The 21365-nt window shown below is 35.3% G+C and overlaps 1 protein-coding gene across 1 annotated transcript in view; it reads left to right on the top strand.

Moving 5' to 3' along the window:
• LOC124368296 overlaps nt 1-17559 on the top strand; it is a 29473-nt gene extending 11914 nt beyond the window's left edge. Inside the window, exons 7-12 of the mRNA XM_046825569.1 lie at nt 12483-12555; nt 13033-13175; nt 14017-14075; nt 15107-15245; nt 15959-16123; nt 17107-17559. Of these exons, the coding sequence (XP_046681525.1) occupies nt 12483-12555; nt 13033-13175; nt 14017-14075; nt 15107-15245; nt 15959-16123; nt 17107-17250 (723 nt within the window). The 3' untranslated portion in view covers nt 17251-17559. The remainder of the gene's footprint in view (nt 1-12482; nt 12556-13032; nt 13176-14016; nt 14076-15106; nt 15246-15958; nt 16124-17106) is intronic.
• The last annotated feature ends 3806 nt before the right edge of the window (nt 17560-21365 follow it).

The following is a 21365-nucleotide window of genomic DNA, read 5'->3' on the forward strand; positions in this document are numbered from 1 at the left end:
GTAAGCAAAAAGCACCTACTACCAAGTTCAACTCTTACGCCACTCTATCTGAGATTCTGTACAACAATTTGAGACACTAGATGGAGCACATTAAATTTCTATATATTTAGCTTATGATCATTATTAATTGACACGTTGAAGATAAGCAATGATCTGTACAAGAGCCTCTTCAATGAGTTTAGAATAACACGATAAGTGAAGCTGATAGTCATCTGTAATAATAGCTATAATTAATTATAGGATAATAAATCGAGAGGGAGCCTAAAATTAATAAAACAATAAGAGACATGAAGCCTAGCAACATTGCTCTCCTAAATGCCTCTCTTTTTTAAAGAACAATGGTATTTTCTAAATTCATGCGAAACAGTAGAACAGCAGTTCCAGGCATTCAATAACTGCCTAAATTTTAATATAAATCTATGCTGCTCTCCAAAAACAATTAACATATGCCAAAAAAGACAAGAGATACATGGTTCACGAAAGGAATATTGGTTTCAAAAGATAAACTAAAATTCCTTTCCGAAATTTATAGATCAGATTCAAATGAAAATTTCAAACTTTATTTCCGAAACAGCAAAAGAATCTACCGAAAAGTGATCCAAGCGTTGAAATCATATAATGTCTGAAAAAACTTCTTTCTTCTAAAAATGTTTCCAAAACCGTTTTGGACATTATTAACAATAAAAATAAAGTTCACCAACATATCAAAATCAAAATTGGAGAAACCTTGGTGCAGGATGAAGCTGAAATCGCTCATAAGTTTAATAGATTTTTTGCGTCTGTTGCTTGTTGGCGAGGTCCTCGGCCATCAGAGCCCCAGGTTAATCACACGCGAAGACGTAGTCCAGTAGAATGAATGATACCTGGCACCTGTACTTGAGGAAGAGTTAGAAAAAATTATTCAGCAGCTCCCGGCCAAAAAATCAACCTATCTATAAATTTATTGTCTATGTGGAATTTGAAAACATGTGCAAAGCATATTGTGAGCCCTCTGACTCAAATAGTAAACCTGTCTTTTCAAACAGGAGTTTTCCCCATCCCTCCTGAAAAATGCTAAAGTATATCCCATTTTAAAAAAAGATGACCCATGCTCCCTTAACAATAATCGGTCAATTTGCCAACCGTGAGCAAGACTTTTGAAAAACTATTTTTGACAAGAATGCTTCGTTTTCTTAGCAAACACAACCAGCTCTCTGAAGACCAATTTGGATTCAGAACGGGAAAATGGACGGTAGACGCAGTGGTTAGTCTGGTCGAAATAGTTGTATAGGGTTTAGAGGGTCGGAATCTCACCATAAGTGTGTTTCTCGACTTATCCAAAGCATTCGACTGTGTTGACCTAAATACACTTCTTGAAAAACTGGAATCTCATGGCATTCGAGGAGTGCCCCTGTTGTGGATTAAATCATTTCCAAGTCATAGACACACACTGTCCAAATTACTCTCACCTATCAAGTCCAATGGATTTGAGAAATGGAGTTCCTCAAGGCTCCATCCTCAGTCCAATCCTTTTTCTGGTCTATGTCAATGACATCGAGTGATCACTTCTGTACGGGAATATCTTGCAGTATGCTGATGACTCGACTCTCTGTTTTAACGAAAAATCAAAAGAAGTTTCGGAACAAAAGAGCTTTTTGTGACCTTAACAACTGTATCCAACACTTTCATACACTCAACCTCAATAATCTAATTTTCTGAATTTTGCCCTGCGACCAATGGACTTTGGGTGTGGCCTTCCATCATGCTGGGAGACTCCACATTAGAAGAAGTGTACTCCTCCAAATTCCTTGGAATATACCTTGATCGAGGTTTGACATGGGATGTTCACATTGATTAAGTTGTTTAAATTTAACATCTGATGTTTATGTTTTAAGATCTTTAGCCAAATACTGCTCAAGTCAGGTGTTGATGGCGGCGTATTACTACCTGATTTACCCAAATATTTTACGGAGTGATTTTGTGGGGAGCCTGTTCAAACAATCAAATTTTAAGAGTTTTCAGGCTTCAAAAGAAAGCTATCAGAACAATCGCCAACATGAACTTAGAGAGTCGTGCCGACCAGCTTCAAACAATTGCAGCTTTTGATTCTACCATATCTCTATATTCTCTTGGAGGCAGTTTAATTCTGTTAGTCAAAATGTGCTCTGACTAGGGGCCGAGACGTACATGAATACGAAACGAGAAGCAGAGAAAACTACCGTACTGGGCGACACACAACGGTGGTTTATGAACACCTACCCTCGCAGGCAGGTGTCCGTTTCATCAAAAGATTGCCCGATTCCATGAAAAACGTACAAACGCCCAAGGCGTTAAAAACTCGTCTGAAGCGCTTTTTAGCATCTAAAGCATTCTACAGCGTCGACAAGTTTTTGAATTATAGTTGAGAGACCTCCAATCTAGAAGACTGACACTGGCGTTGGCGTTGAAGGGAATTGTCGAGTGAGTGGTATGGATGAATGTAAAGATTGTATGTCTGAATGTGGTATTGTGAACGAATGTAAAAATTGTAGATTTATTCGGTATGCATTTTCCCACATAACTGTTTTAATGTCAACGGCAAGAAAAGGTCAGACTTTGATCCACATATTGACGGGTAGTGCTGTTCCGCATACAACTAGGTAGGTCAGAGTTGTATAAATTGAACAACGTGGGACTCATGCAGCTTCCTTGAAAAACTCGTCAATGTTTTGCTAGTGCAGCTAAAGTTTCACTTCTCAACCGTGCTAACTGCTATCTGTCATCTAAATAGGTCGTGATCCATTCAATTGAATCTTTGCCAAAACCATGGGTATAGACATAAACAGTCACAAATTTATGACTAATAAAGTCAAAAGTCTACAAATAATATATTACCACCAAAGAGCTATATTTTCCCTCAATATTTGCATAAATTAATTCAATAAATAAATTCACCAGGATGTGCTGTGATTTTTTTAAACCCAGATTGCCCGTTGGTAATATTTTTAATGCTACATGTAAACTACTACTCGGCGCAAGGTGATCTTTTCTAAAACCTTTGATATGCCTGGCACTATTTATATGCCTTTTTAAGTGATAGAAACTTTTAGGGACAGCCCCCTTTGGTAGTGGACAATGTTAGCCTTACATTTTTTTGAAATTTCCGACTTAATAATGATTTATTCACTAGATGCTTGATGACTTCTCTAAAGCAAACGGACTCACAGCTTTCATCATATGAATAGACAGATTGTGACTGATAGCTGCTCTAATTTTCATTTCATTAAGTGCACAGTAGCAATTTTATCGTGCACAGATACTGGCGAAAAATTAAAGTAGCTATAGATTCATTTCCCACTTAATTTTTTAAATAATTTATCACAGTTTCGACAACTGTGCAATAATTTCCAATTTCTACAAAATACTCATTAATATCTTCTATATTTAAATTTTGTAGTATATTTTAATTTCATTTCTACTGTGAACATTAATTTGTTTTAAACAAGCCATAAGCCATTTGGATTTTATATTGAGCTCATTTTGATCCTTTAAGGACTTCTGCGCGGCTTTTGGAGTAACACTATACATAGGATGGGAACGGATGGAGGTATGGGTCCACCACTAGCTGGGATCCTATGGCACAGCCACTATAGGAAGGATGGAGGGCATGTCACGGTCATACCTTCTTGAAGAGGGGAGACAGTTTTTTTTCAATCTTTACCAGTGCAAGCGAGCATGGAATGACACTACCCCACGTTCAGTCTCACTAAATCTTTAAACACTAAGGAACCTTCAGTACATTCCAACGATCGTCCTTCTCAGTAAACAAGACCTATCCCTCGAAGATTGGAATGCATCCTCTTTTTCAGGTGGGGAAGGTATTAGTACATACAAAAATAAAGAATAAAAAGAAGAAAAGAAGGAAAATAAAAGGGTCAAACATGCCTAAAAGCTGCTTGGAGTCTAGACCTGGGGTTGTCACTGCAGAGAATGCAAGTTCCGAGCACAACTACTAGACACACAATCATACATCACAATGAAATGAATGAAAGTTTATTTACTTTACATTTACTATACTACTACATTTAGTATTAATATATGAATACAATACAATAGAGTGGTGGTATGGAAATGGCTGGGCGATTGTGACTTTAATAATTCGGTGCAAACAAAAATGAATTTTAGTATTCATAAAATGAAGACAGTTAAAACCTTCCTAAATGTTCCCAAAGCAATAAAATAAGGAGGAATAGTCACCGAAGAATTAAGTATTCTCTTATATTCCAAAGAAGATGGAAGAGGACGCGGAGGGGAGTGCCGATGGCCGAGTGGTCTAACGTTGGAGTTTGGGTCTGAGTTAGAGATAGTGCAGGTTCAAATCCTGTCTGTCACTGAAGCACTTTTTATCAGTACAATCGACCTTGTACTGTATCGACTCTCCCCCATATTCTGTTTGATAAGATCCTCGCACAGGCCAGTGACCCATGAGGACGGACAGAATAAGGCTTAAAAGGAGATCGGCCCCTCCTTTTTTTAAGTGAATATACAAACCTACTATTTTGGCTGAAAGTAATGGCTTTAGTACCTTTATCTAGTGAATATTATTTACATGACTGTTGGGTGGTATTAAGTGGCCGAAGCCAAACACACACACACACACACACACACACACACACACACACACACACACACACACACACACACACACACACACACACACACACACACATATATATATATATATATATATATATATATATATTCTGAGAAAATATAACATTTTGTATTTTTAACCCAGTCAATATCCTTTTATTTAAAAATTCACCAAAACTAGCGGCTAAAGATAAATTTTTCCATAATATAAATGTCTATTTTGATTTAAAGAAATGTAAATTGTGCTTGCCTGTATACGATTTATATCGCGTCTCGGTCACTAAACAATAGTAAGTAAACATTTTAAAAATCCAACAAATACTTCAACGCACCTAAGATATTTCGTGTGAAGTCTTTAAATTAAAAGTAGATTACGAAACCTTTCAAATTATACACAATATGGTACAATATATGTTATCGGTAAGAAAAGTAAACAATGGATTAAATCACTTTGAATTTATTTTGTTGCACAATATTATGTAAAAGTGTGGAACAATAGATAAATATACAATGGATGTTATCAGTTGGCAACACAGTTGGTGATCTCAATAGCAGGCGAAATACTTACTTTTCATGAATACTTACTCGTTTTGTTTCGACTTTGTGGAGAATGTAAAGAAGTCGCATGCAGTTGCTAAGAGAAAATTATGTAGTATATCTCTAAGATAAGCCTATAAGGTTTGCAATAATTTCGCAAAAGCACATATATTGGGAGTTCAAATAAAATTATTGGAACTCATTGAAAACATGCAGATAAACATGTTAAACATATCTGTTTGAATTCAAACTCTGTTTAATTAGAATACACTAAGAAAATAAATCGACTGACTCGAGAGCTGGTGGTAATCTACTTTAAAGCAATAAAACTGATTCAATATGAGACATTGGAAGAGGGAATTTTCCTTGCCATTTTGCCTTAGTCGTAGACTGCATTCCCTACTGATTTCGCTGAAGAAGTTGGAGATCGGAGCCTGATCCTCTGAATTTTATAACGAGTAATTCATGAAACGCAACCACACGAAATTAAACAAAAAAAAAAAAAAAAAAAAAAAACTACACCGTTAGCAGACAGTATCAAATTCCCTTTTTATACTTTTCCATTTTAAAAACGATGGATTAAGATACCGAGGTATTTTAAGATTGAATGTACGTTGAAATTGAAGCATACTGGGTTGCATATGTCTCCATTTATTGGGTTATTCATTTATCGAGTAGCAGATCAGACAAGGAATGTGCAGATTAGATCCCATTAATTTTATTGCTGGCTTGTTGTTGAGCAAGGGTCTATATGTCTCTTACACAACTTATCTTCACTTCCTAGTCGCATAAATTGTATCTTGACAGTGTCTGACAGCCAGATGTCACATAGCCGATTATCTAAGTACTCAGCGACAATATAAAGAGTTGAAGGTCGAACTCACTCAAACTTGTTCACTGTCAAATTATTATATCATATCAGTAGTATTTGGTGCTGCTTTTCTAATTAAGTTCGTGATTATTTAACAAAACTTACTTGATAAACTAAAAGCAAGAAAACGATTACAACAAAATACGGTAGTTTTCAATGCTAAGGAAGTAGCTCAATGCCGTACATGTTTTTCATATAAATATTCTGCACTGTTAATGCATGTTTTTGGATCTCAATTTACAATAGTATCGAATAGTGTTTTTCAATGTTATGCACAGCAAAGACATCATGGAAACTTATAAGAGATACACCAAAGATTAAATGGACAAAGCTGTGCGTAATAACATGGCCAACAAATTAATATGGTTAAGTTGATTATTGTGTGGTAAAGGGGCTTCAAAATTTCACTTGTGGGAATTCTGAATACTAGAGGGAATTCTCCCTCAGACGTAGAGCGGCAACAGGAAAAAGGTGACCACGACATCAAGGAAGCGGCGCGGCGGTGCACCCAGGACCCTGGATAGATCGGAGAGGATAGGTCAGAGATGCTGGCCAGCCTAAAGTAAATTATATTAGATAGGTCAAAAGTTGCAATATTGTATTGTTTGTAAGTTTATTATATACATGGGCCATGTAATAAACTGGTCAGTGACTAACACTTTTATATTCTTTTCTTTAACTTAACTGTCTACCCCCCTTGTGTCAGCCTTCTATTTTGTGGGTGCGGAGGGGGCGTAATAGGTTTTGGTGGAGGCGCCGCGCCGGGTAGTCCTGAGGCGTGGTTGCCTTTGACGGGCTATTATGTAATTTTAAAATTACTTTTTTTAGAAAAAAGAATAAGTATTTTTTTATTTGCTTAAGTTTCATAAAAGAATAAGTAGTTTTATAAGGTAAAGAGTAATGTGATTATTTGTTAAAAAAATGACAGTTAGAAATTTAGTATCAAAAGTCAAATCTAGGAAGAGTAAAACAATAGTCAGAATATAAAGAGTTGTATAACCCGGATATATTGCAGATATATGCAGTAATTACTTATAAAATTGGGGCCGATTTAATTTTCTGTCCTCCGTCTGCCTATAGCTGCAAATTAAGTAAGAATGTAGTAATTGCCCTGAAAGGTAATAAACACAGGATAGGCAGGGCAATGTTCAACATGATCACTTGTGTGTTGTACAGTTAGTCTGATATAAAACTACAGTTAAACTAACTGATGTTCTAAGTTGCTCATTAAGATTCACAGTTTTAGTATATTCTCACGAGTACGAGAAACACAATCATTCATCACACTGGCATTGTTACATTATTGTTTGACAATTGTGATGAGCTAATGTTATATGAGCGTACTGAATATTGCTCAGCAGATGCATCGTGACGGGGAATATTATGAACACACTACAGGAGGTATTGTTGTTTACTTACATGATTAGTTTAGTTATCTGTAATGGTTTTTCTCTGTTTAAAGTTTTTTTATTGACGTTGGAAAGTTTGACAGGGTAACAGAATATCAGACATTTACCATCGTTATGGTTACAAAAGGTATAACACAACGTTTCGAAGATTGGAATCTATCCTCTTCGTCAGGTGGGGGAGGTATTAGTGCATACAATAATAAAGAATGAAATGAAGAAAAGAAGGGAAAGGGTTCAAACATACCCAAAAGCTGCTTGGAGTCTAGTCCAGGCGTTTTCACTGGATAGAATGAAAGTTCCTAGCACGACTATGAGGAACACAATCACACATCACAATGAAATGAAAGAAAGTTTATTTACGTTACATTTGCTATACTTCTACAATTATTACTAATGTGTGAATACAATACACAATACAATAGCACGGATCCTCCATCACCTGACGAAGAGGATAGATTCCAATTATTGAAACTTTGTGTTATATATGTTGTAACCATAACGATGGTAAATGTCCGAAATCATGTTATCCTGTGACGGTTTATTTGGAAAAGTAAGCCAGGTGAACCTAACTCCAATAACAGTTGTTACAGATGTCTATTGGAAGAAGATGAACTCGGCAGAGATGTATGAAGCGTTCGTATGCAAGATAACGTAGCTAGGAATAGAAATAGCTTATTTAAGTGACGCCAAGAGAGAAGGCTTTTCTAACATTGTCATGATAGTTTCTAGAGTGCGTGTGTTTTCTTGGACTTCAGTGGTTAATAAACACAATTCAACAGTTAGTATGAATTCTTACAGTCTGGAAGCCAGTCCGCACATTTTCCAAGTAATAGATGTAGAATTTGACACAACGGAGATGTTTGAGCGATTTGGGGCCAAGGTGCACGTCGCTGATCAGTAAAACAATTACAAAACATAGATTCTTTCACAGTTCAAGTTCATCACAGATCAGTCTTTACGACAGCTGCAAGTGTTACAACTAGTTGCCAGATTGGAGATTCTAAGTCAATTCAGGGAATGAAAGAACACAAAATCGATGATTTCTTTGTCAGAACTCGAAGAAGATTGACACACCACAAAATATTGATTTCCTTCAGTAGGTAGATACATTTTTCATAAAACCACGAAGATCTGCACTGAATATTTCACCTGCTTTGGTAGTTTTCACGCTACAAGTGCGATAGGTATCCCTATGTTGTTGACCAGGACTCACCCTCGCAAAATTAATCTTCTATGTCAAAAATAATATTCCTATATGTCAAAAACTATGACAATATGTGTTTTGTTTCGATGGCCAAGGCATTCACGCAAGTCCTGAATGGTTTATATTCACATTGCTAAAACTCAAAGCTACGTCATGCCTTGATGACTTTGGTAAAAAAACTTCCATACCTTCACCAAGAACATTAACAGCCCTTGTCCACTGTAATAACCGTTTCAGCAAAGAGTCATATGTGTGAAAAAATCTTTCCGATATCACATGTGATGAGAAGCTCCATAGTCAGCGTCCATCCTCAACGTAACACACAATCGGGATTTGAAAACTTTTGCTTTCCCTTTAGTTAAGGTTTTACATATGTTTTGTTGACACTGTGCAGCAAAGTAAGGACCTCTACAAATGTAGCATTGCAACGGTTTATTTACCATAACACTCCTTTGTTTTACCATCACTTGTAGATTTTTCAGGTACACTCCTGTAAACAATTTGGTAAGGTGCTGAGGGTCCTTGACGTCAACACAAGTTTACATAAAAAAGTTGCTCCGTGCTTTGACAATTCCTCATTTACTTCACGAAATCTAAATTGAAGCCTTTAAAATATACTTAAAAATAACTTCACTGCATCCATGCTAAATGCTCCATCGTCCTATCAAGTCTCTAACTAGAATAAGGGTAATAGACACTTCTGCTACATATCCCTAGCATACACACTTTAGCAGTCAGCTTTATATGAGCATTTACAGTGTCAAGGAATCATTTTCATAAGAATTAACAGGTAATTAATGAATATTTTTAATTTCCACTGTAGCTTTCTTTAGTTCATCAAGGTAATCCCTTTCTTCCCAGAACAAAACCAAATACGACATTAGTTTCGCATCAGCTTTATTTGACGGTTCCATGTTTGCCATAACGAATTTTAGTAAGCTTTTCTATTTTCACTTTAAAATCCATATCTAAACAAAAATAATGCTGGTCCCATAACAAAAAAAATCAGTAAACAGATTAGATTTCAGTTGTCCTAAGTTGTTATAGCCTTCCTACATCAACGGAATTTTATTATTTAAATTTAAACATTGTTTTGAAACCTAACTCAATGAAAAAAATGTTTAACATGACAAGATAATTGAGAAATATCACCAATACACTTTAAATTTTGTATGGAACTTCATTTATAAATATACAAGAATGAATTATATGATGGTAAATCTCTAACATACTATGGAATTTGGAAGGGATTCATTAAAACATATCACTTAGTAGGTTGACACAGTATGGATGTCGGAGGGATATAAACACTGCTTTTATGAACGATGTCTGCCTGTTTGTATGTCCGCAGGACCATCCTAAAAGTGAAATGAGCTGTAGACTTTAAATTCGGCATCCAACCTCAGTGATGCCCATCAGGCGACATGTAATGTGGCTGTCCGCAGGACATCCTAAAAGTGAAATGAGCTGTAGACTTTAAATTCGGCATCCAACCTCAGTGATGCCCATCAGGCGACATGTAATGTGGCTGTCCGCAGGACATCCTAAAAGTGAAATGAGCTGTAGACTTTAAATTCGGCATCCAACCTCAGTGATGCCCATCAGGCGACATGTAATGTGGCTGTCCGCAGGACATCCTAAAAGTGAAATGAGCTGTAGGCTTTAAATTCGGCATTCCAACCTCAGTGATGCCCATCAGGCGACATGTAATGTGGCTGTCCGCAGGACATCCTAAAAGTGAAATGAGCTGTAGACTTTAAATTCGGCATCCAACCTCAGTGATGCCCATCAGGCGACATGTAATGTGGCTGTCCGCAGGACATCCTAAAAGTGAAATGAGCTGTAGACTTTAAATTCGGCATCCAACCTCAGTGATGCCCATCAGGCGACATGTAATGTGGCTGTCCGCAGGACATCCTAAAAGTGAAATGAGCTGTAGACTTTAAATTCTGCATTCCAACCTCAGTGATGCCCATCAGGCGACATGTAATGTGGTTGTCCGCAGGACATCCTAAAAGTGAAATGAGCTGTAGACTTTAAATTCGGCATCCAACCTTCAGTGATGCCTATCAGGCAACATGTAATGTGGCTGTCCGCAGGACATCCTAAAAGTGAAATGAGCTGTAGACTTTAAATTCTGCATTCAACCTCAGTGATGCCCATCAGGCGACATGTAATGTGGTTGTCCGCAGGACATCCTAAAAGTGAAATGAGCTGTAGACTTTAAATTCGGCATCCGACCTCAGTGATGCCTATCAGGCAACATGTAATGTGGCTGTCCGCAGGACATCCTAAAAGTGAAATGAGCTGTAGACTTTAAATTCGGCATCCAACCTCAGTGATGCCCATCAGGCGACATGTAATGTGGCTGTCCGCAGGACATCCTAAAAGTGAAATGAGCTGTAGACTTTAAATTCGGCATCCAACCTCAGTGATGCCCATCAGGCGACATGTAATGTGGCTGTCCGCAGGACATCCTAAAAGTGAAATGAGCTGTAGGCTTTAAATTCGGCATCCAACCTCAGTGATGCCCATCAGGCGACATGTAATGTGGCTGTCCGCAGGACATCCTAAAAGTGAAATGAGCTGTAGACTTTAAATTCTGCATTCAACCTCAGTGATGCCCATCAGCCGACATGTAATGTGGCTGTCCGCAGGACATCCTAAAAGTGAAATGAGCTGTAGACTTTAAATTCTGCATTCAACCTCAGTGATGCCCATCAGGCGACATGTAATGTGGATGTCCGCAGGACATCCTAAAAGTGAAATGAGCTGTAGACTTTAAATTCGGCATGCAACCTCAGTGATGCCCATCAGGCGACATGCAATGTGGCTGTCCGCAGGACATCCTAAAAGTGAAATGAGCTGTAGGCTTTAAATTCGGCATCCAACCTCAGTGATGCCCATCAGGCGACATGTAATGTGGCTGTCCGCAGGACATCCTAAAAGTGAAATGAGCTGTAGGCTTTAAATTCGGCATCCAACCTCAGTGATGCCCATCAGGCGACATGTAATGTGGCTGTCCGCAGGACATCCTAAAAGTGAAATGAGCTGTAGACTTTAAATTCGGCATTCAACCTCAGTGATGCCCATCAGGCGACATGTAATGTGGCTGTCCGCAGGACATCCTAAAAGTGAAATGAGCTGTAGACTTTAATTCGGCATCCACAACCTCAGTGATGCCCATCAGGCGACATGTAATGTGGCTGTCCGCAGGACATCCTAAAAGTTAAATGAGCTATAGACTTTAAATTCGGCATCCACAACCTCAGTGATGCCCATCAGGCGACATGTAATGTGGCGTATACATACAAACACATCACTACCTTGTAGCTTAAGGAAACAAAATGTCTCTGATGAAGAACTACTTAAGTCAAGTTTGTATATAAATTAAATAGGTTTTAAAAATTCTGTGTTATACTTGTTACACTGTAAAAATACACATCGTTGTTTTCCACAGTTTTCATCTGAATTTAATTTCGTGAGTGCCCAGAATATTGCTTTAAATGACTATAATTCTTGTAGAATACGATTATTCAGTTCTCTTTTCAATTTTTATGTCCTTAAGGATGGTGTTTTATAACGTTATGATCACAAAGTGTACCAAAAAAAATTGAGACGTAAACTGATTGCACCAACTTAATTCACATAAATTATATTTGTGTTTAAGTCAGACATTAACTCATTGATATATTTGTAGCAGAATAAAACAGGAAGTGTTGTTGCAATAGATTTCACCTTTGACGACCTGATTTGTTTGAGAGCACTCATGTACCAATCTCAGTGTCAAGTATATGAATTGTACTCGTATAAAAGGCTTACAGACACAGCACACATGTTGTGATTTCAGATCTATTGTAGTTCGTCGAGAGTTCGTGTGGGTAAAAAGTTCTGCTTTCTCAGCCACCTATTCAAATTTATAGGTAAGTTTGGGTATTTGGAATTGAGGAACATGTATAATTGACATTTTGATGTTTTCATAGATAAAATTTACAATACTGTTTTAGATTTTGAGATTTTAATACTTTAGTACTTCCTTTTTCTTTACGAATTTAGTAAAGACACTATTTCTGCATGGCTTTTCAGATATATTTTCTAGCTCAAAGTGTTGCCAACCTCTCCGTTATAGCCTACTGCCAATATATTGAGGATATGGATCCTGCACGTGATAAAACCTATACTCCTGCTATTGCTTTTAACTTTATATTGTTATTCTGGTTGGATATGCTCAAAAAAACGATGGAATCATCATTTATATTGTCAACGTGAGAGTTATATTCCCTCAAATATTACATTTTCAATAGTACATGCTCTTAAAAGAAACGGCATAATTCAATATCCTCCACATGATACGATAACTTTTTTTCAGGAATTCTTCTTTTGAAACCTACCCTTCTGAGCCATGTCTCTCATCCTGTACTACTTTGAGGCCAGCCCTCCAGTCCGCTCCGTTGACCTGGTCATCCATGCTCTTGGAATCAATGATGAGCACAAGTGCATGGATATTCCAAAGAAGGAGCAAATGACTCCTGAGTTTTTGAAGGTATGTAATTCAAATTTGAATGCGCTATTAAAAACACTGAGTGTTATGAGACATTCGTTGGTATCTACAGAGAGTGAACAAATAATAACATCGAACAAAATGTATTGTATCGTGAATATAATGTTTGAAAAAAAAAATTTAAACAGTATTGTAACAAGAATTTTTGTTCTGTCAGGACTATCAACTCAGAAAATTGTATCTAGCCCTACAAAGGTCTTTGTGCTGCATCCGGAGTGACACGATAGTTTGTATGGGTAAGGTTGGGAGTAGGGGCTTACTCCTGTCGATTCGCACGAGAAAAGGTTTAGGACACTAATCATAAGTCACGTCCCCTAGGAAGAAGGAGAAACCAGCTCTGAACCAGCCTCTCCAATCAATTCAGCAGGGGGTGGGACACCCCTGTGTCTAGGCTGGCAAGAATCTTTGACTCTTAGGGGAAAACCCTCACCAACTCCGATAGTCATCTCCCGCAGTAGACTAGACCTATAGAAATATACTTGCGCCCTAGAATCTCGATGTTTGTGATTAGTTATGTGCCGCACCATAAGGTTGTCTAGATTTAAACGACACAGTGGGTTTTTGCTGAACCCACATGGGGTTCAACTGGGAGGTATAAACCAGCCAGAAGGGGACATTCCTGGGAGATTGTAACGAGTTACACATACATCATTTTCAATACTAGGATAATTCATTTTGAATAAAAAAATAACATATAAAAACTTATGTGGTATCTTATAGCAATGGTATGTAATATTATGGACCAGCTCTTACACAAATGCTATTATTAACTTAATGTTTTTATTATTATAAGTTAATAATAATCATAACCTCTTAATTACAGATTAATCCGCTTCATACAGTTCCCGCGATTGATGACGACGGATATACTCTCGGGGGAAGGTAAGAATATACTTTTAATTATAATTAGTTATAGATACTTATGTGCTTATAATGTAAATAAGACACGAAATAAAATCCAAATTTGTTTATAAAAAGTTTCATACTGCCTTATAAAAAATACATTTCCTCATTCAAAAGCCTCTTATACATTATCGTTCCAAAGTGTATATATTTTATTTTTAAAATAAACCGGACTTGTTTTGAAAGGAGAAACTTATTAATATATAGGCTGTTACTCACGGCTTCACACATAATTTATTTCGAAAATCCAGGGACATCGTAAGCATATTCTTGTTAAATTATATTCTAAACATTCCTGAGTTGAAAGATAGTCACTGAAAGATATTATTTTAGTTTTAGAATTAAGTTTAAAAAGCAGTATTATAGGCTCTTCAATTTGAAAAGTTGCACCACTTTTTTAAAGCACTAGTGACATAACTTGAATTTATCTGCAATATTTCATGACATTTGATTGAATAGCTCCAACGATTTTAGTAGTAACCGAACTGTTTTAGTGTAATCCTGAAGTGAAGTCCTTCCCTGGCTTTTCAGTTAATGCACTTATAATGCAATAAGCTATGAGGCTCTACGTCATTTTGAAACGGAAGAAGTCATTTTTACAACATATTATTTTATGGTTGAGAAAAAAATTATGTTACGGGTATGTTACGTGCACATATTAACAACTTGGGTCATTAATTCAGAGTAACATAATATCAAGAATAGACGAAACTGGTTTGACTTTGTCACTGGTACGACGTTTATTAAAAGTTAGACAATACTATTCTCACTAATTTTTGTAGATACTAATACTCTGAAACGCTAGAAATATTGTCATTTCAGTGGGTACTGAATCTGAAATATTTGTTCTTTAATTATTGTTGGATAAAATATTAGATAACATGATGTCGATCGTCATCAGAAATTTTAAAATTGTTGATAATGTACTATACTAAGTAGTCTGTGTACCATGCTATACTTATGATAGACTTGACAACTTATCTAAGTGTTTTTTTTCATGTTGTTGACAGCCAAGCTATTGCCACTTACCTGGCGGATAAGTACGGGCAGGATGACTCTCTTTACCCGAAGGATCTTCAGAAAAGAGGAATCGTTGATCAAATGCTTTTCTACAGCGAAGATGTTTTCTGTTTGTCAAAAGATATCTTGGTAAGTTTATGACATTGTTAAATCAATGGAAATATTGGAATGATATAAAAGTGATTAATTCCAATCTTTCCATATTAAAATTATATTTAAAATATCATCATCATATTTTAAGTATCAAAAGTGTAGTTAAGCCCATCTTGTATCTATTACTGCTCAAATCGACAGATCTACAAAAAATGGATGTATTTAGTCCCCTGAACTGGTTTTAAGACAATAATTCGACATTTCAAAACCGATACTTTTGTTAGTATTATAATTATAAAGAAATATGTTCCAAAACATTTAGAAATTAACAATTTCCATGCATAATTATGTTGACACGTGTTGTGTACTAATCGTTAAAAATATTAAAATTAATAACCTTTATTACATGTATCACTTTAGTGTTTTGAGTGAAAACTAACTTGTTACACTACACCAATGAATTTATACAAAGACATGTAAATGAAAGTATTCGTAATTTATATTGCATAACTTTCAAGTATGAACCTATAGTTCAGTGAAACAAAAAATCAGTAACACTTCGTTTCGATATCTGCAATCTGATCTCTTCTTCAAGTTGCAGATCTTGAAACTTAGTGTTACTTGTGTTTTTGTATCACTGAACGATGGAAAATGTCTGGAAAAATTCTGTTTCCTTCACAATCCTTCCATCGTCAAAAATAAACATCAAACAAAGAAACTGACCTATACTAATTGATGTTGTTTGTAAGGCGCCCCTACTACACGACGGGATCCAGCCTACACCGGAAATGCTAGGAAAAGTTAAAGAAGTCCAAGGCAATGTGGAGAGACTGTTAACAGGCCGTGACTTCATCGCAGGAGACAATCTGACTTTAGCCGACTTCAGTTTTATTACTACAGTTGATGTATTCGAGGTAAATAGATAAAATTTTCTTTATCTGAATAAAACGTTAAGATTGGTCCAGCTTTTTAAATAGAACAAGATAGTTTAAAGTCTATAGTTTGTGTGTATGCATAAAGTTATTTTAAAAGTATTGTATGAATTTCAAACCTTACCTTCTTGTATTTTATAAAAATGACAGACTCAAACTTGAAATATTTAAGTTATAGACCTGGATTGTTGCCATATCATTTCTTAGAAATATTATTTTTTCTTTTCAGTGTAGATCTTAATTTTCTTATGAACTTTTAAGTATAAAAAGAGTAGGGTTACGCAGTTTTTATAGGTTGTACTTTACATTATACAGTGTATTTATTATAATATACATTAAATTGTTCGTTACCTAACTAACCATGCTAACAATGTCTAGATTTTTTAAAGTTGGTTTCTAGAATATCGCGCCCTTTGGTATGCGTTCAAATCATAGTTTATAATATTGATGATTAGAAACTTGAAATACAGTAATCCGCAATTTAAAAAAAATACACATTTCAGTATCTAATACAATAACTTTTTGAGTATTTCTCATTTGATTGTAAATACTATAAGAATTCTCATATTTAATATCAATTGCCACGTTGCCAAATATTATTGATTTGATTAAATAGGTTTCTACATAGTTATATCCCTTGGGTGTTAGATAGAAAAGAATGCAATCTCCATTTTCATCTTCAACTTATTTAACAGACCCCACCAACCAGATAATTCTAAAGGCCACAGCATTGAAACTCTACTTCGCTTATTTGCTCATTCTCACAGAAGCTTAAAAAATATAAGATTTCAGTAGCTCGATGGATGAAGTATAATTGTGTTTTTCACGATTGTCAAAGAAATGTATAGTATGACGTAAATGAAGTTGAAGGATAATTTTGGGGAAATGCTTTTAACACGTAGACTTGTGATCTAACTCTTGAATCTCTTTGATTATAACTTAAAGAATACCTCTTATTGTTCCAGTTGTTCTGTCCAACCGGAAACAAGTATCCCCTGACTAAAGAGTGGATAAGGCGCTGCAAGACTACCATGAAAGACTTTGACAAGACCAACAAGAAAGGAGCTGATTTGATACTCGGGCTTATTAAGAATGCTCTGACCAATTAAAAGAGTGGTATAGAAGAGGCAGGTGTATTATTACAAGTTCTAAAACTCAAGATTCTCTTTAACTGTTGTTTTACAAAAACTATTAAAAAATAGAACATGAAAAATTTGAGCAGTATAAAATTTATTTGTTATAAAAGTCGAATAATTATCATATTAAAAATGAGCTGTTTCTAAATTCACTTTAAGGCTCATGTATGCGCCTTAAAATAAATAATAATTTTATGGAAAAGTAAAATTAAATTTAATAAAATTGTACTATACTCTGTTGTAACGTAAGCACTCCTTAAAATAAAAAGTTTTGTGATTGAAGTATGCGTTGTTCATTAGTTTTCATGTTTGCCATTAATCTAAAGTCAAATTATGTAATAAAATATTTGTTATATTTTAAATAAGAAGTGTATTATGTATAAATTGAAAATAACAGATTCTTGTCCCCTTAGTTATGTTTAAAATTAATTAATAATGCAGTGAATAACAATGCTTGATATTAAATTTTATATTACATGTGTCTATGGCGATAATAAGGAAAAGGAGATTAAAAAAGAAATAAACGCCCAGATTATCTAAGATATGAAGAGCCAATAACTTTTGAATATAAACAGAATAAAGAATAAAGAAGAATACAGAATTTATTTCTCTTTTACATCACAATATATACAATATACATATAGTTTATAAACAATATTATAAATGTAGCCTACTTTGAGACCTAGACAGAAACAAGTTTTTAATTATTGTTTTCTCATAAATGTATTCTTTTATAATGTTATTCTGTTAGGTTTACTCTCCCCAAGGCATTTGACCCCAGATTTTATAAAGTCAACTTATTTATTTATCATTTTAAGGTGTATTGTGCTAAGAACTTCTTGAATTCAAGCTCTACCAGTATTCAATATGACTGAACTCCATAACATTTTTTTACCTAAGGAGCACCTCAAAAACAGATCTTCTTTATCCCAACAGATTTTTTGTGTAGGTTACCCACAAATTAAAAGTTGATCCTAAAATACAATATTAACGTAAAACGTTTTTAGATGAAGTGAAAGGCTGCCAGGAGAAGAAAGAGGGAGTGTAAGGAAGTGTTATGATACCAGCTGCAGTATTAATAAAAACAAAAACCAAAATAAAAAATTATCAGTAGGTGACAAAAGCTATAGTGTGCTGGTGGTGTACCGGTGTGCTATGGTGGAAGAGGTCGATTCAATGCTAATGTTTAGTTTAGCTCCATTTCATCTTCTTCTTAGTGCAGTGGCTGAAATCCGACGATGACACAGACTCGATTCCTGGAATATGGAGTAATGCTCGTCTGAGAATATCCAAAAAAGTTCGGTGACGGAAAAGCTCAAAATGAACCTACGGTTAACAGGTTTTCGGACAATTGCCATCGTTATGGTTATAAAAGGTTTATACCGAGCGCAAATCACGCGTTCGAGAAACACAATCAGTCACCACACCGGCACGGATGAAAGTGGGATATTTGGGATAATTGGACTAAACTTCAAGCAGCTTTTGGGTATGTTTGAACCCTTTATTCCCTTCTTTTCTTCTTTCTGTTCTTTATTTTTTGTATGTACTGATACCTCCCCATCTGACGAAGAAGATAATTCCAATTTTCGAAACGTTGGGTTGTACATTTCGGAACCATGGCGATGGAAAAATATCCGCAATCCTGTTATCCTGTCAAAACTTCCATGGCCAACAACAGCCTTTCAACATAGAAGCTATGGTGTATAGTTTCGACACCAGAGACACCTAGACTACAAAATACAATAATATAGTGTAATCTAGTTGAAGTGGCAGTCTGATTGTCTCATCAGGTGCACAGTTGAGTTTACGATATTTCTGACACAATATCTACACATTGCAGAGCAACCTAGTTTTCTACACTTAACGTAGTTATGGTAGGAAGTGGTTGATACTAATGATGGCATCTGACGGTGCCATATATTGTTTTGATGTTTTTGGTTTTTATTTTTCTTAGTACTGGAACTTGTATCATAACACTTCCGTAAAAGGTGTCTCCGAATCTGGAGTCATGGTCGTCTGAAAAGATCCATAAAAAATCAACCAAGAAAAAGCTCTAACTGAACTCTTTTTATTGTTTCGTCATCAGATACATCTAGACTGCAAAGAATGTGTAATATAAGTGAAGATGTATTCTCATTGTCTCATCAGGTGCACAACTGATGCGTTCCAAATTCCAGGAGTCAATTCTGTGAAAGCGTCAGGTTTTAGCCTCTGCTCTAAGAGGAAAGTGAAATGGAGAACTCTACATTTACATAAACCGTAGGACTCAAATTGGTAAACTCCATATACTAAACCATATACCAATGCATACTTAACGCATTAATATTCGCTCATGTATAGAGATAAATCTGATAATTACTTTAGCAACATTGTTACGAAATTTGTGTGATGTTGAGTATTCTAGGTCATAGTTGTGATTATTTCAGTGATTAAACAAATTGTAATTAAACTATACACCATAAGAGGAATCCTGAAAATACAGTGTTACGAGTTCGAAAATTTGGCTAACATGGTGACTGTTTGTTTTTCCATTTTGTTTAAGTTCTTCCATACTGAACTAACTGTGTTGAAATTTTGCGTAAAATTAGTCCAAATAGTCTGATAACGTAATATATATTTACTCATACATGTTTAATTATCGTAAAGGGTGCCATCCTTACGGTATGTAAATGTCCAAATGAAATGCACGAGAACGCTTAAAACTTGCCAGAAGGTGAAGGTAATGTTAAAATGTAAACCAAGTAAATTTTGTGTGGCCCAGTAGTGTTTAATCGGTTTTATGTCAGCCAATTCAATAATTATAATTTGTTCACTGAGTATAACGAGATAACGATTCGTTGTTTTTGTTGACATATTTTCTTTGATACAAATGTGGAGGTATATTCTGTGCAGAATATTTAATTAGTTATTTATTTACTGATATTTTCAATAATAAATATCTTTAAAAATTTATTATAGATGGGATGGGTGATAAACTTTAATAAACTTATGTCAAGGATATTATTTATTTTTATAAAGTTCAACTAAATAGAACGAGTGAGTGTGGGCATCCCCGTAGATATACACATTCACTTTGTGGGTGTCAGGGTACCATCAATCTAAATTGGCTGGTTAATAACACTACATCAAGTAAAGTTATAAATAAAAACAAAACAATGACAACTTACAAAACATCTAGAGGCCTTTTGTAGAAAATAACATCCGAGAAAATATATATATTGTACTACGCTACTGTATTTTCTATTATAACCACGTACCATAATATTTTTATTTTTCAGGGTAGAGAGTGTTTCTTCCCAAGAAAAATTTGCAAGAACAAAGCCTTCTTGCCGTCATATGAGTCCGAAGTAATACAAGGACCCACTCTGCTCTACCTTCTTAAAATGCCACTTAATTTATTCACATTTTAAGATACTTAATATTGTACGCATTAGTATTTAGATATGCTAAGTAAATCAGCATAAAGATTTAAACTACGCGCGCTTGATACTACTTTCGAAACAACAAGATCAACAGGATATATCTTAACATATAAACTGAGATGTGAGACCACAGAACAAAAACTAGGTTAACACCTTCAGTGAGGCTCAATCTTGAGTGGTGGATGATAAGTATTTTAATAACACAGCTAGACGCCCTAGTGTCTATCGCATTCAACTTGTTACAGAACTGTACAATAAAAGTTTAGTTATATTAAATGTAGTTGACTACTGTACAACAACTGCCTAGCTGTAATAAATGTAGTTAAACTACTCTACTATTACTGTACATATAATACATATAATAGTTAAACTACTGTAAAAAAACTGCCTAGCTGTATTACATGTAATTAAACTACTATACAATAACTTTCTAGCTATTACACATATAGTTAAACTACATACTGCACAATAATGGCCTAGCTATAATGGATTTAGTTGACTACTGTAATATAGTTGTGTAGCCATAATACATGTAGTTGACTACTGTGCAACAAATGCCTAGCTGTAATACATGTAGTTAAACTACTCTACTATTACTGACCATATAATACATGTAGTTAAATTACTATACAATAACTGCTTAGCTATAATACATATAGTTAAATT

The sequence above is a fragment of the Homalodisca vitripennis genome, chromosome 8, assembly GCF_021130785.1.
Source record: "Homalodisca vitripennis isolate AUS2020 chromosome 8, UT_GWSS_2.1, whole genome shotgun sequence".
NCBI lineage: Eukaryota > Metazoa > Arthropoda > Insecta > Hemiptera > Cicadellidae > Homalodisca > Homalodisca vitripennis.